The following is a 14,641-nucleotide window of genomic DNA, read 5'->3' as shown; positions in this document are numbered from 1 at the left end:
TTTGGTAGACCTTCGAACCATTTTAACGCCTCCCCTGTTAAGCTGGATGCGAAATACTTGCATAATACACATCATGATTTTCCCATTGCAACATGCACCTCACGTAGGCTTTAATGTGTTGAATTGCACAAGTTGTTCCATCAAAAATGCTGGTTAATGCGGGCAAATTGCATTTCGGTGGTATTCCTCCTAGTTGTACTTCCCTTGTAAATGGAGTTTTCGCAGCTTCTTCTATAGCTTCATCCAATTGTCTTCTGCCTACTTCTCCTCTATTATTTAGCATTCCTCTCATTTCTTCTAATTTTTTAAGATTTGTTTATTTACACCTGAATTTTGATCCATTGGTCTTTTTAATTTCGCCTCCCTTCTTCTGCGTTCATGTCTTTCTTCTCTCGCGAAATTTTGCATTTCTTCTTCATCATCTCATCTCGTCTTCTTCTGCGATTCTTCTTCCTCATCTCTATCTTGAATTCGCATATGATGATGTTCCTTTCTCCATGTTCCCCTTCATGATTTTGTTCATTTCATCAATTCCATTTGTTGCCTTTCAGCCATCCTCTGTACTCTATCATACTCTTCATTGATATTACCGTTATTCCGATTTTGTGTTCGTCTTCTTTCTCGGTTGTCGTGATTGTTCTGGCGAATTGTTTCCTGAAGCTCTTGTTCTTCCATTTCCGCTCTCAATCTTTCACGTTCGCAAATTAAACGTGCTTGTTCAACATAATGTCTTTCAATTTCTTCTTCGATTGTTTGTTGATTTCTTTGAGCTTCTCTCTCATTTAAAATTCTCCTTCCTTCCTCTCGATTCCCTTCGCCATCTTGATTACTTTTTCCCTAACGTTGTCCATTCTCTTGATTTCTATCATTCTTCCTATCATCAAAAGTTTCATTTTGTGGAACGTAACGATCATCAGTCCTTTCTCTATTTTCGCGATGTTCTTCATCAGGATTTGATATTTCTTCTTGAATGTTATTTCCGGCATTAATTGTGGTTGAGTTTCGCCTCATCTCTCTTCTAGTCGATCTTGAATATGATTTCGTAATACTTCTCGATCTTCTACTCTGTAGCCTCATATTTTCCATCCTCAATTCGTGATTTTGCCTTGTTAAATTCGCACGTTCTTCTGCCTCAGCTCTTCTTTCTTCATGTATTCTTCGTCTCAACGTTTCTAACGCTCCAATTTCCTCATCTCCATGAATTATTCCTTCATCTGCTTCTTGATTTCTCTCTACCTGTCTATGGTTTCTGGTTTGCTGCTCTTCTTCTATTTCTTCTGCTGAATTTGATTGCCAAGTGTGTATACTCACCCTATCATAATATGTATTCCTTCCTTGTACTAGTTTTTGTTGAATTGGTGGTTGAATTTGATTTTCTCTATTATTTCTCATTCTAGTAGATTCTCCCATTTCACTTCTTTCCCTTCCAGCAATTTTCTTGCTTCTTCTAATAATAGTTGGTTGTTTTGATGTATTTCTTCTTCTAGCCATTTTTTCAATATTAATGAATTGCAAGAAATTATGTAAAATTCTTAATCAATCACTCCAAATCTTCACAAATCTCAATATTAATCTTCAACTTTTTTCTAGAACAATTTTCAATCTTCAATCATCAGTCCCTGTTTCTAGCGCCATTATGTAGTTGCAGGAAATCCTACACTACAACCCTCACAAGATTTCATTAACATTCAATTCATTTTAGATTAACAATCTTAATTTTATTGATGAATCTTTGAACAATCTCACAAGAAAAGATAAAGGAATCAAGAATAACCCCTGCTCTAGATTTTCTCTCTCCTATTTACTTGCTTCTCACTCATAAAAAGATCTCTCTCCTTCCTTTATAACTGACGACTATTTATAGGGAAGTACATAGTGGATGACAGCTAATCTATCCTTTATTTTCGGATATGGCTTGCGACATTCTCGCAACCTTACAAATGTTAATCTCGCGAACTCTCTTATTTTCGCAGAACCATCACATTTTTCTCATGATTTTAGCTGACGTCGTTTATTATGTCATTTCTGAAATTGTTCTGCGACGCTGTTGTGTTGTGTTGTTGATAATTTCGCTGAGGCATTATTGTTGCGAGATTTTGATCCTACAAAACTGTCATCCTCCATCAAATAGTACACTGCATTATCCATGCGACCGTATAGATTATGGAAAGAAAAGGCTTACTTAAGTAACCACAAAAAAGGGAGATGATACACCCATCGAATTTTCTTTCCGAGAATTCTCCTCCCGATACACACAGCCCCTGGGGCCCACATCAGAGGATTATAGGGGTGGGTTTTGGGTCCCACTAGTGTGTGTGTTGTGGGAGAGTTTCGGGAAAAACTCCCACACCAGAGAATTATAGGGGTGGGTTTTTGGTCCCACTAGTGTGTGTTCACTACAAAACAGAAGGCCTCTTGGGACGGCCAAAAAACGTCCCAAGAGGACAAAAAACCGTCCCAAGAGGTATTAGGGACGGTTTATGTACCGTCCCCTGTTCCACCGTCACTAATACTATTTGGCCATGTTTTCTTTTTGGGACGGACATATTTTAGCCTTGATTTAAATATTTTATGACTATTAGGGACGGTCAGGCCATCACCGTTCCAAATATCCTTCTTTAGGGACGGTTTTTTCAAAACAACCGTCCCTAGAAGCTACTTGTTTTGTAGTGGTTGCGGGAGAGTTTTTAGGAGAAACTCTCAGAACGGGATTCTTTTTTTTTTGATGGTTTGGAAGGGCGGTCTTGGGATATATCCTTAACTCCTTATTAAGAGTTATTTCTGGAAATCACAAGGTTCGAACCCCTACCTTCACAGTAGGCACTTGATGGTTGGCTACGGGAATCATTTCCGCACAAAAAAAATAAGAACTTAAATCTATATTGGAAGGGGTTAACAAAATAAAAATATCCGAAGGGGTTATTACTAAAACTATACTGAACAAACAATCTTACCGTTAGAGCAATTCCTATGGGATGAACAAACTTAGAGTTTATTCATTTTGATCCCGCTATGGGATGAACAAACCAAGAAAATGGATGTTCAAATGAACAGATCTGTTCATTTGAACATCGAGTCGCACCATCAGAGACGCGTCTGTTGACGGACGCGCGCCATTACCAACAACTCGGGCGACAGCCATCATGACGCGGAGATAGAATGGATGTCGTTGGAGATAGAATGGATGTCGCCCCTCACATATTCTCTCTCCAAAACCTGATTATTATAATTATGGTTTATTTTTTACTCCCTCTGTTTCTGAAAGACCGTCCTCTATTCCTTTTTCGTCAATTTCAAAATTGTGTCCAGCTTCTGTTTATAGTCATACTTTTTCAATGAACTCTCTAATATACCCTTGAATTCTTTATAATCATAAATCCATTTTTAACGTGATCCAATCAAAAATATTAAAGAAATTAGCATAATTGAGGAAACAAATATATCATTCATTCCTTTTAAGAAAATATAGATTTAACTCTAAAAATTAAATTCCTTATAAAGTTTATACTTCATAAATTCGATATCTTTTAAAAAAAATTTTATAATTCTCACAACAATTTTGGATAGTCTTTATTACTAGCATTTTTATTAAAATAAAATAGGTAAATAACTAAGGGTAGTCAAGTAAAATAGTATGGTCTCCTTAATATTCTGAGAAAGTCAAAGCGGACTATCTTTGTGAAACGGAGGGAGTATTATTTATTTTATTAGTTAAATAATCTGTGGGACCAAACTCTTATTAGTTTATATAAATAAAATGATTAGTGGGATCCAACTCTTATTAGTTTATGTTAATAAAATTAATAGTGGAACCCTAAAATATCAGATTTGTTCATTCTGACTTGTTTCCCATAGTGGAGAATGCAGTTTGTTCATCCACTTGGCGGAACAAATTTTTATTTTTGTTCATTGCCATTGGAACTGCTCTTAGATCTACTGAACTGGTAAAAGGGGACCACCGCATTTGGATTGATGGTACACATCTTCTCAATTTGCAAGGCCTATATGCTCTATGTTTAATGACTGATTAATATCAGTAGTACTTTGTGCCAGTTAGGGATGGCAATTGGGCGGGTATGGGGCGGGGACCTTGAATCTCATCCCCTACCCCGTTCAAAAAACCAAAACTCATCCCCTACCCGTTCCCCATAAGAATGGGGCGGGGACGGGTATGGGGAATCCTCGTAGGAGATGGGTTTCCCTTGGGTTACTATAACATTCCAATAAATATTTAAAATTTTGTAAATAATAATAATTTAAAAATAATTATAATGGTTCAAACGATAATAATAACCTAAGCAGTGTATTTTAAAATTTTAAGTTTATAATAACCAACTAAAACTGAAAAATAAAGGAAACAATTGATCCACAATTAAGTATTATGGTTCCTTTTACTTCTTAGTTCTTCATTATTAACCATCTTCCTCCATGTTAACCATCTCATCATGATCTTCTTCGTTATCTTCCAAAAAAGTTCCTCGTTCAGATATAATAGGTTATGGTATGGGGTGGGGACCTTGAATCCCGTCCCCACCCCATCCCCGCATCACTACTTTCGGGGGTTCTCCGTACCCGTTCCCATTTATACGGGTAAAACCCTAACCCATAGGGGCGGATCCCCACAGGGATGGGTCTGGGTGGGGCAAATTGCCATCCCTAGTGCCAGTTAACGTTGACTATGATTTTTTTTTTTTTTTGAAGTCTGTTGATTAAGTATCTCACACTAACAATTATGTTAAAAGAAGAATTTAGGAAAAGTAAGGGTAACAACCTCACGCCAAATTGTTCTTATTAATTTAGATTGCTGCAGGCAAGTTCAGATCCTCAGATACATTTTGAAGCCTAAAGGACGGATGGTCACCTGTGAGCCCTTACAAGAAAGATGCCTAGCGATCCTGTCCAAGAGTTCTTTTCTTTCTTTCAGATCAGCGCATAAAGTGCCCAGTCGTAAGCCCACTCCCTGTGTTAGTGTAAAATTATGTACGGATGATCTGAGTGCGAAAACCAAATATTTATCGAAAATTATGTACTCAGTCTCAGAGTAGTGTTCGCGTGACATCTTAATTTTGGTAGCTATACAACAACAGAAGAGATCTTTCTTATGTGTGGTGATAAACATATAGTTCTAGTTGTTAATTTTATTTGGTCAAACGAAATTGCCAGATTAAATCTCTTAATTTATGCCGTCCATTTCCTGTATAGAGGTAGATTCAAGAGTTATACGTTACCTTTACATGCGAATATTTTGTGTTCACACCCATATGTTTTTGTCACTGTTGCCTTTTTCTTCTTCCCTTTTATTTTTTCTTACAAAGGCAACAAGGATCCCACACTCGTCGTCCACAGTTGACAGTTAGTTAACGCCACTACCACATGTAGCTATACCTGGATTCCCGCTTTTTCCGGATCATATCACCAAACTGTGTAGGTTGTAACTTCACAACTAAAAATTCTTACACTCAAAGAGTTTGGACAAGAAAGACGGAAAAAAGATAATAAAAATGTCAAACTCTTTTTGATCTGAGAAATATCTTAGTTTTCTTGTATACTTGGAGAAAGTGGGGGTGGGGTTATGAAATTAAACAATTCATAAACAAATCTAGTTTAGATTATTGGGTTATAAAGGAATTTCATCATTCGCTATCTGAAAATCACAAAATTCCATTTCTCATAGAAAGAAACAGAAACAGATATGGCAGAAGAAAAAGGCGGAAATGATGAGTACTATGAACCTTTGTTGGGGATCACTAGTAGTAATCCTCTGATCAGTACTAATTCCGGCACAATTGAAGGTGTTGCTGATTACAGAGGAGAGAAAGTCAGTATTGGATCAAATTTTGGTGGATGGAGATCAGCTTTTCTTATAATTGGAGCTGAATTTGGAGAAACTATAGCTTACTATGGAATTTCTTCAAATCTAATCAGTTACCTAACTGGTCCTTTAGGTCAGTCCACTGCTGCAGCTGCAGCTAATGTCAACGCTTGGTGTGGTATGGTATGGATGCTTCCCCTTCTTGGTGCCTTTGTTGCAGACTCTTATCTTGGAAGATACCGAACCATCTTCTTTTCTTCTGTAATCTATGTACTGGTAAGTTTTCAATCTCCTTTTCAATTTACAAGGATTTCAAGTTTGTTCAATTTTCCTTGAAGCTTTACGGTAGCCATGGATTCTGTAAATTGCGCCTTTACACTTTCACTTTTACTTGTGCATGGCACACTCCAGAGATCTGGAATCCTATCGCTTATGCTTTACAAGATGTAGGCATGTTTAAGAGCCAGTGGTTTGTAGGGCCATACTGATTTTAGACCACAGTTATAACCTGTGGATTTCTGATATCCACATAACCTGGTATCCTAATATTGAAGAAAAATGAGAATAACTTAGCCAAATTTGAATAAATTGTGAGTCATGATTTACTGCTAACATTATGTTTATCATTTGTTTAGGGACTAGGATTTCTGACTCTATCAGCGGTTCTTACTTCTCTTATGAGCCCCACCGAATACCATGAAGTGAATGAAACATCTTCTGCTTCTCCTGCTCCGTTCTTAATCCTGTTGTTCTTTTTGTCATTGTACCTAGTTGCAATCGGCAAGGCTGGATTCAAGCCGTGCGCAGAAGCTTTTGGTGCTGATCAATTTGATGAGCGAAACCCGGAGGAGAACTCATGCAAAAGCTCATTCTTCAATTGGTGGTATTTTGGGTTATGCGTTGGTAGTAGCATTTCTCATGTCGTTTTGACCTACATTCAAGATAACATAAGCTGGATTCTTGGTTTTGCGATTCCTTGCATTTGTATGCTTCTTGGGCTCTTTGTTTTCTTACTTGGAACCAAAACTTACCGGTTTAGTAAAGATGAGAACAAAGAAAATCCAATATTAAGAATAGCTAGAGTATATATTGCATCTGCAAGGAACTGGAGAGCTACTTCAACTAGTAATGAAGAGGAGGGAACCAAAATGCCGGACAATCAACTCCGTGTTGGTGCTGACCAATTCAAGTAAGTAAAATGATGTTTAAGTAAATTTTATTTAGAAGACCAAGTGATAGTTTTTACTGAATGCTTTACCTGTTGAAAGATGCCCTTTTCTTGCCTAAGTAAATATGTGCCCAATGTAGTTCTCACCATAGTTTTATGTAGTATTCGTTGTTTTGCTTAAAATTTTGTCACTTGAAATCATGGAATCTCACGTTTTAACCCCATTTTAAGTTTTGTTTTGTGTAGTCAGGTACTGCATATTAGGTCTGTTGTTTTCATTTCTTTTGTTTCATTCATGAATGTTAAACAAATACCTGCTTTAGCACTTCCAATATTAGGTCTGTTGTTTTCATTTCTTTTTGCACATGAATTCTAGGATTACTTTGAGCCTCTAGACCATGTGATATCATGCGACACTAAGAAATTCTTAAATTTTCATACTATGTATTTCTAATGGCTCATAGTAGAAAAATCCTTGGCGAATTAAGAAATTGTGACTTTTCTAAATAAAACCTTTTTAATATTACAGGTTTTTGGATAAGGCATTGATCGAATTACCAAATTCGGATCAAGTTGGTTCAAATAAACATGGCATGTCCTGTAGTGTTGATCAGGTTGAAGATGCAAAAGTAGTCCTGCGTTTGGTTCCTATATGGATCGTATGCCTAACTTATGCAGTTGTGTCTGCTCAAAGCTCAACTTTCTTCACAAAGCAGGCAAGCACCATGAACAGAAGAATAGGACAAGGCTTCCAAATACCACCAGCATCCCTTCTGACAGTCAATTCTTTATCAATCATTATTTTCATCCCAATATATGACCGACTTTTTGTTCCTCTGACACGACTTTTAACCCGAAATCAAAGTGGCATATCAATGCTTCAGAGAATTGGTATTGGTATGTTTATATCTACACTGGCAATGGCTTTAGCCGCAGTAGTTGAGAAGAAGAGACTTCAAACTGCTGTTGATTTCGGGTTAATAGACAAGCCGAATGAAATAATTCCTATCAGTTTCGGGTGGTTGGTTCCTCAATATGTACTACTCGGTATTGCTGAGGTTTTTGCCATGGTTGGCTTACAAGAATTCTTTTATGATCAAGTGCCAGACAAGTTGAGAAGTATGGGTCTTTCCCTATACTTGAGCATTTTTGGCATAGGGGACTTTCTTAGTAGCTTTCTCATCTATGCCATTGACAAATCAACTAGTGGAAGCAGTCAAGGTAGCTGGTTCCAGGATAACCTGAATCGAGCTCATCTGGATTACTTTTATTGGTTTCTAGCTGGACTTAGCGCGATAAATTTAGTTGCTTACTTGTATGTCTCAAAATTTTATCTCTATAAAAGAGTAAGTTTGATGTAAATGAATGTGAAATAAAGTAAAATGAAAAAAAAAGTACCTGTATGTGAACCATTGTATTTTACTGAAACGGCTGATGTTTTCCTTGAGGTCAGTTGTTCAAATCCCTATTTTAGTTGCTCGCGTCTTTATGAATTTTTCTAGAAGAAAAACATGGCAACAATCATGCTGCCTCGTCCTGAAAGCATCCTGCATTCACATCCTCGATGGGATTTTTGCCACCAACTATGAAAAATTGTTACCTTGTGCATTCTGCGGTGTGCCATACCGGTAAAACCATCCTGCTGCCTCGTCCAAGAAGTAAAAATGCAAAAGTAAGAGTGTAAGACCGACCGCGTGGCAACTGGGAAGCTTGAAGCTAGGGACGACTGTGAAAGATTTAGGGAATAAGGACAACTTACTTCCAATGGACTACAAGTCTGTGTGGAAAGCTATGGAAGAGTGTCAGAAGCTTGGCCTCACCAAGTCGATAGGTGTCAGCAACTTCTCCTCCAAAAAGATTCAAGAGCTAATGAGCACAGCAAGCATCCCTCCTGCCGTAAATCAAGTAAGGACCGTTCATAAATTAGTTAGTTACTTTAGAATTTTGATAAAAATGAGTTCTCATACAATTTTGATGGCAACTTCCATGATTAAGGTGGAGATGAACCCCACATGGCAACAAAAGAAACTGAGAGAATATTGTCAGGCCAACAATATCTTGGTTACTGCATACTCTACTTTGGGAGCTAAAGGAACCAGATGAGGATCCAATGCGGTTATGGGATCGAGGTGCTGAACCAGATCGCACTGGCCAGAGGAAATCTATTGCTCAGGTTGGAAATACTCTCCGCATAAATCTCATCTATATAATATTTGGGTCACACAATCAAATCTTAAGTTTCTAATTTATATTGTGTGTGTACAGATTAGTCTAAGATGGGTTTACGAGCAAGGTGTGGTGACTGCACAAAATGACCTGAGCTACTACACCTAGGCAGCTAGCTTCAAACAATTCCAGTTCACAGTGGTTGTAATGTGTATCAATTAAGTTTCGCATTTATAAGTAATTCCATGTAGTGATTCTCACCTCTGGAGTGTACAGGTTTTAGGGATTATCTAAAATGTGATGTTTAGAGAGATGAGTACCCTCAGCTCTTGAAGAACTTGTCCAATTCAGACACTTCCACGTGCTGCCTTGCATCATAATATAGAATTAGGGCATCACAAAGACCAGGAACAGTAAGCTCAAATTGAAGAAAAAAAACAAGCAAATCAAATCAATTTCACCAAGAAATGCCGCCTCTAGTCTAAGGGCGAGAAGATTTGTAGTGCAGATATGAAATTAGGGCATCACAAAGAACAGCGACAATAAGCTCAAGATTGAAAAGTATCAGATCTAATCAATTTCACCAAAAAGTAACCAAGAAACTGAAATTTCCCATTCATTTCCAAAGCATTACAAATCAAAACAAAGCTCATAACAGCTTCGAATTACTTCATTGTCAACTAATTAAACCAAGAGAAATTACCCAAACCCTAATATTAACTTTACAAAAAACCCCAATTTTAAGAAAACCAAACCCTAACCTCCAAATCCATAAAGAGTTCTCCCCTGTCGTTTCAAAGCATAAACAACATCCATAGCAGTAACAGTCTTTCTCCTGGCATGTTCAGTGTAAGTAACAGCATCACGAATCACATTCTCAAGAAAGATCTTAAGAACACCACGAGTCTCTTCATAAATCAATCCACTGATACGTTTCACTCCACCTCTTCTTGCTAATCTTCTGATAGCTGGCTTGGTAATACCTTGGATGTTATCTCTCAAAACTTTTCTATGCCTCTTTGCTCCTCCCTTTCCCAAACCCTTTCCTCCTTTTCCTCTTCCTGACATTTTTTTTCCTCTGAAATTGAAATTTCTTTCTCTCTGGATTTTTTTCTTTCTTTCTTTGATTTGTGAGAGATGGTGGTGGGTGGTGGTGGTTATTTATAGATTTAATTTGGACTTTGTCAAACTTCTGAAATGGTGTTTGTACCGTTAGATAGAATGGTGATCCGTATGAATGAGTTTTGTTCGTAAATAACCGTTAGATTAAAGACACTGGTTTTCTATTGGCTGGATAAGAAGTATTAGGATTGTGCTTTTCTGTTTCTTTATTTTCCTTTTTGTGTTTCCGCTTTGAGAAAGAGATGATGTTCTTGCGCGTTGGATGGGGTAAGGATCCGTATGAGGGATTCATATTTGTATTATAACCATTGGATTAGAAGTTTGGTTTTTATTGGCCGGATAAGAAATATGCGGATCACAATCTCTCTTTACTCTTTTTTTTATATTTACTAGATTTTGTGCCCGTGCTATGCTCGGGCATTTTTTTTCATTTAGCCATATTTTTGATTTGGTGTGTTGTGGTTTTGTCATGCCCGTCGTGATGCCTTTTTGATTAGATGTGGCTCGGCTTCGGCTTCGCCTCTCCCCGCTCTGATGCATTTTTTATTAGGTGTCGTGGGGCTTCGCCCCTACCAGTTGTGATACATTTTTGATTAGGTGTGGCTTGGCCTCGCCCCGCCCCGACGCGTTTTTGATTTGTTGTTGCACGTCTTCGCCCATCCCTGTTGCGATACATTTTTGATTAGATGTGGGTCAGCTTCAGCTTCGTCCCGCCTCGTCGTTGTACCATTTTGATTTGGTGTGGCTTGATTATTTGGTGTGACTCAGCTTCGTCTAGCCCTGTCGTTTGGGTTTTTTTTTTCCATACTGCACAGCACCGAATTAGACAAACTAAATAATAAAGAATCGAGCCCTTACCATCATCCAATATATTACTCATTAAACCTCTGTTGCATATTACAACACAACAGAAGATTTAGTTGCATCAATGACCCCAATTTGTAACCTTAGTATCTTTTTTCCCAAATTATCATCATTCATTAGGTGGTCGTCGCGCATCATTAGGAGGAAAAGCCACATGCAATTTTGGTTGGGTGACACTTTTTAACCTGGCAGCAATGGAGTGGTGGTACTCCTTGTTATCGATCTGCATACACAAACTTAAAATGTTAAAAACTATTTTTGATGATTATAGGCATTCACATATTTCCGAAGTACTTGAATTGCACCGGGCGGTATTGTAATACCAAATGAAGATCATGTTATCAAGAAAAATATACCATTAATTAGGAAGAGCTTACCCATGAAAAATATGTCTACCAAGATTATTTTAAATTCCAAGTTGGTTCTGGTTTGCAGCATATTAAAGGATCAGAACAACGATGTTTCTTGCCGAAAATTCTTATCACTTGGAAACCTGCAAGTGGTGAAAATGCCAAAAATGCATGAAAAGGATTTAGCCTATAAAAGTTATTAACAACGCTATATGTGGGAGTCGAACCCACAAATACATGGTTTTGCACCATGTGCTCTTCCATTTGAGCTAAGACAGCAAGCACAATTTCTTAATACACGTGGGATTTAATATACAGACACTTTAGCGCATATGAATCATAAACATAAACAGATATATAGCAAGCAAGAAGAGGATTTAACTGATCCCTTGCTTGGTGCAGACACTATATACCCCCAACAGCATAATCCCAAGTCAATAGTGTATACCGTTTGGTGGGAAATTAGTAATCTCCCTTCCCAGATATTTATCAAATAACTTCGTTTGTAATGTACCATGATTAGTCAGCTTATTTGCGAAGAATCAAAACAAAAGTCCAACCTAGTGATGCACGCATGATCGTAGTAGACGGGCTGAAAACAAAAAATAATACATCTATACAGTGAGAAAATTAAATTAGCTAACAATGTTTTTTATAGATCCAAAACTAATTAGAACCAAAACGGAAGATGATCACGATCTTCCCGTTATTTCATTCAACTGCAAGTAAAAAAAAAGAAAATACCAAAGTATATGTAGCAGAAAACCATCCAACATTAGTGTAGGGAAATTATAAATTCATAGGTTACTTGATTTTCTCTGTGCAATGAATGAAGTAGAGAGACAGGGATCTCCATTTCAAGCTGAACAACGGTGGAAATTATAAGATATGAGTGGGATGAATTATATAATAACCAAATCTTAAGAATTACAAGAAAAAAAGAACAACTTGGATATGTATGTCAGAAGAAAAGTATAGCAGTAGTTTTTCAGCCGTGTTTCATTTTGTGTTGTTAAAAATATTATTGGTTCACTAAAATATGACAACTAAATTTGACATACCAACGCTTGGTGGGTTCAACCGATCTATGCTCTAATAAACATAAATATTGAATTTATATACTTTTGAACCTGTATCAGAGACAAATCTATAAATCTATATACGTGTTATGGCATCACCCAACTAATTTATATTGTACTCGCCTTTGTGTCGAATCTACATTGGTTCGGCTCCTAAATGGATTGACCACTAGTATAGAGCAACATTGAATATGTTCAAAGTTGCAATAATTCCTTAGATGAATTCCTGGAACTCGTTCCATATATTAATATCTGGACTCCCCTTGAGTAATGTTGAATTTGTCTCAAGTCACAAAACTTCTACGGCTGAGTTCCTTGAACCTGTTCTGTATGCACTCAAGTCCAAATTTTATCTGAACACCATTAACTTTAGCATGGAAGATGAGTGTCTGTCCATTCTCAGAAAGTCAAACGATGACCGATGAAGCGTGGTGCCAATCTCGTGCCGACACCAAGATAGGCGTTGGACTACAAACACCATATATAGCATGGAGGCATGCCCATCGGCAAAAAAAATATGCATGGCACTGGGAGGGTCGAAGTGTGCATAGTGCCAAACTACCTAGCACGCTAGCCCTACCTAACATGACCAAACATTACGCAACATTGGGCATTGCCTGGCACCAGACATTACGCAGCCCTAGGTATTGCCTGGCAGCAGATATTTCGTAGAGCTAGGCATTTCTTAGCAACACACGTTGCCTAGTAGTAGGCATTTCTCAGTGCTAGGAAATACCTAGGGCAAACACGCGCCAAATTCATTGCCAAGCATCGCATTGTGCTAGCCAAAGCCTACTGCTGTACGTGTACCAAGACAACATCCAAGAATTTTCCTAGCGGTAGACGTGCATCAAATATGCACCAGGGGTATGGACGACGCTAGGCATTTCCTAGTGCCAGGCCATGTCAACACAAGACCTTTGCACAAGCTTCACCTTTCTTTTTCGGGTCATTCTCGAGTATTGAATTGGTCAGACACTCGTGGGATTCTCAAGCCATGATGATATATCTCATTCTCATACTTACTAAAATATGAGTCGTCTAAAGACTCAGTTTCACTACAACAAGACTTGGTCATCCCATTCAGAACTAGGCACCTACTTAAAGCACGTCATAGTTATGGCTTAGTGATAGGTGTCTAAAATACCTAATTTTATATCTAGTATTTACGCTTTCTTTGCAATTGTATTTATGAATTATGTCTCTTATGTTTGCTTTTGAGTTATTTAGGTGATTTGGAGTCATTAGAGAAAAAAGAAGTGGAACTCGCTTAAATCCAGAATTTATTGTGGGAGCTTGAACTGTCAGTTATTCAATACTCACAATTCAGAGGAGAGTATAAGCAGCAGGACATCCCTTATCCCAGGACTATGGGTGCAAATAGCCGTCCCACATCTAAAAACATAATTGTGGTTCGATTGTCTCAGACTCTCGGACACATTCAATTCTTTTACATCTGAAATTGAAAAAGGAGGCGCAACCATAAACAAAATGGAGAGAGATCTGAAAGCTATGATGATTTTGCTATCGGTCGAGAGATGAAATTGAAAGAATCAGGGAAGATGAAGGTCGTGATATGGAGAACAGTCAGTATCCATCGTCAATTAAATGGGTTTTTGTTTCGAATCTGAGATGGAAATTCGTGGTAGTTGTTGTTGGTTTAGGAGATGGAGAAGAACAAGACAGTAGTGGTGAGAACTGGGGTTCGATTGGAGATTAATCAGGTCTGTAAACAATGGGTTTGTGTTGGATTTGAAGAATACACAGAAGAAGAGAAGATTGAGTTGTTGGTGTTGTTTCAATGGGGTGTTGTTGGTCTAGAATGCAATTGGCAGTGATTAAGATGGTTTCTACCATTAATGATGGTGACTGAAAGATGATGAAGTGAAGCAGTTGAAGCTTAAATGTGCCAGGAGTTGAAATGAATAGGCAAATGGCTCAATGGATTGATGTTGTTCATGTGAAACTGAGAATGGTGAAGGATGCAATTGTGTTGGGAGATTTCAGGTGGAAGAGATGATTTTCAAGGGCTTACTGAGATTGGAGGTATGGCAGTGAAGATGGTGGTACGACTACAGAT

At 37.8% G+C, this 14,641-nt stretch overlaps 2 protein-coding genes and 1 long non-coding RNA gene across 3 annotated transcripts; 1 reads left to right on the top strand and 2 right to left on the bottom strand.

Moving 5' to 3' along the window:
- Positions 1 to 4,682: 4,682 nt before the first annotated feature.
- On the bottom strand, positions 4,683 to 5,427 carry LOC113356069. Its single transcript, XR_003362788.1, has 2 exons — positions 5,229 to 5,427; positions 4,683 to 4,960 (listed from the first exon to the last, which is right to left on the bottom strand). It is a non-coding gene; the product is annotated as an uncharacterized LOC113356069 (long non-coding RNA).
- Positions 5,428 to 5,491: 64 nt separating this feature from the next.
- On the top strand, positions 5,492 to 8,427 carry LOC113356068 (protein NRT1/ PTR FAMILY 5.10-like). Its single transcript, XM_026599078.1, has 3 exons — positions 5,492 to 6,088; positions 6,448 to 7,001; positions 7,510 to 8,427. The coding sequence occupies exons 1-3, from the start codon at positions 5,693 to 5,695 to the stop codon at positions 8,339 to 8,341; spliced, it is 1,782 nt and encodes a 593-aa protein (XP_026454863.1). The 5' UTR covers positions 5,492 to 5,692; the 3' UTR covers positions 8,342 to 8,427.
- Positions 8,428 to 9,737: 1,310 nt separating this feature from the next.
- On the bottom strand, positions 9,738 to 10,267 carry LOC113356067 (histone H4). Its single transcript, XM_026599077.1, has one exon. The coding sequence runs from the start codon at positions 10,212 to 10,214 to the stop codon at positions 9,903 to 9,905; it is 312 nt and encodes a 103-aa protein (XP_026454862.1). The 5' UTR covers positions 10,215 to 10,267; the 3' UTR covers positions 9,738 to 9,902.
- Between the last annotated feature and the right edge of the window lie 4,374 nt (positions 10,268 to 14,641).

The sequence above is a fragment of the Papaver somniferum genome, chromosome 3 (assembly GCF_003573695.1).
Source record: "Papaver somniferum cultivar HN1 chromosome 3, ASM357369v1, whole genome shotgun sequence".
Taxonomy (NCBI): Eukaryota; Viridiplantae; Streptophyta; class Magnoliopsida; order Ranunculales; family Papaveraceae; genus Papaver; species Papaver somniferum.
The sequence above is the reverse complement of the archived record's forward strand: the minus strand, read 5'-3'. Positions and strand labels throughout refer to the sequence as shown.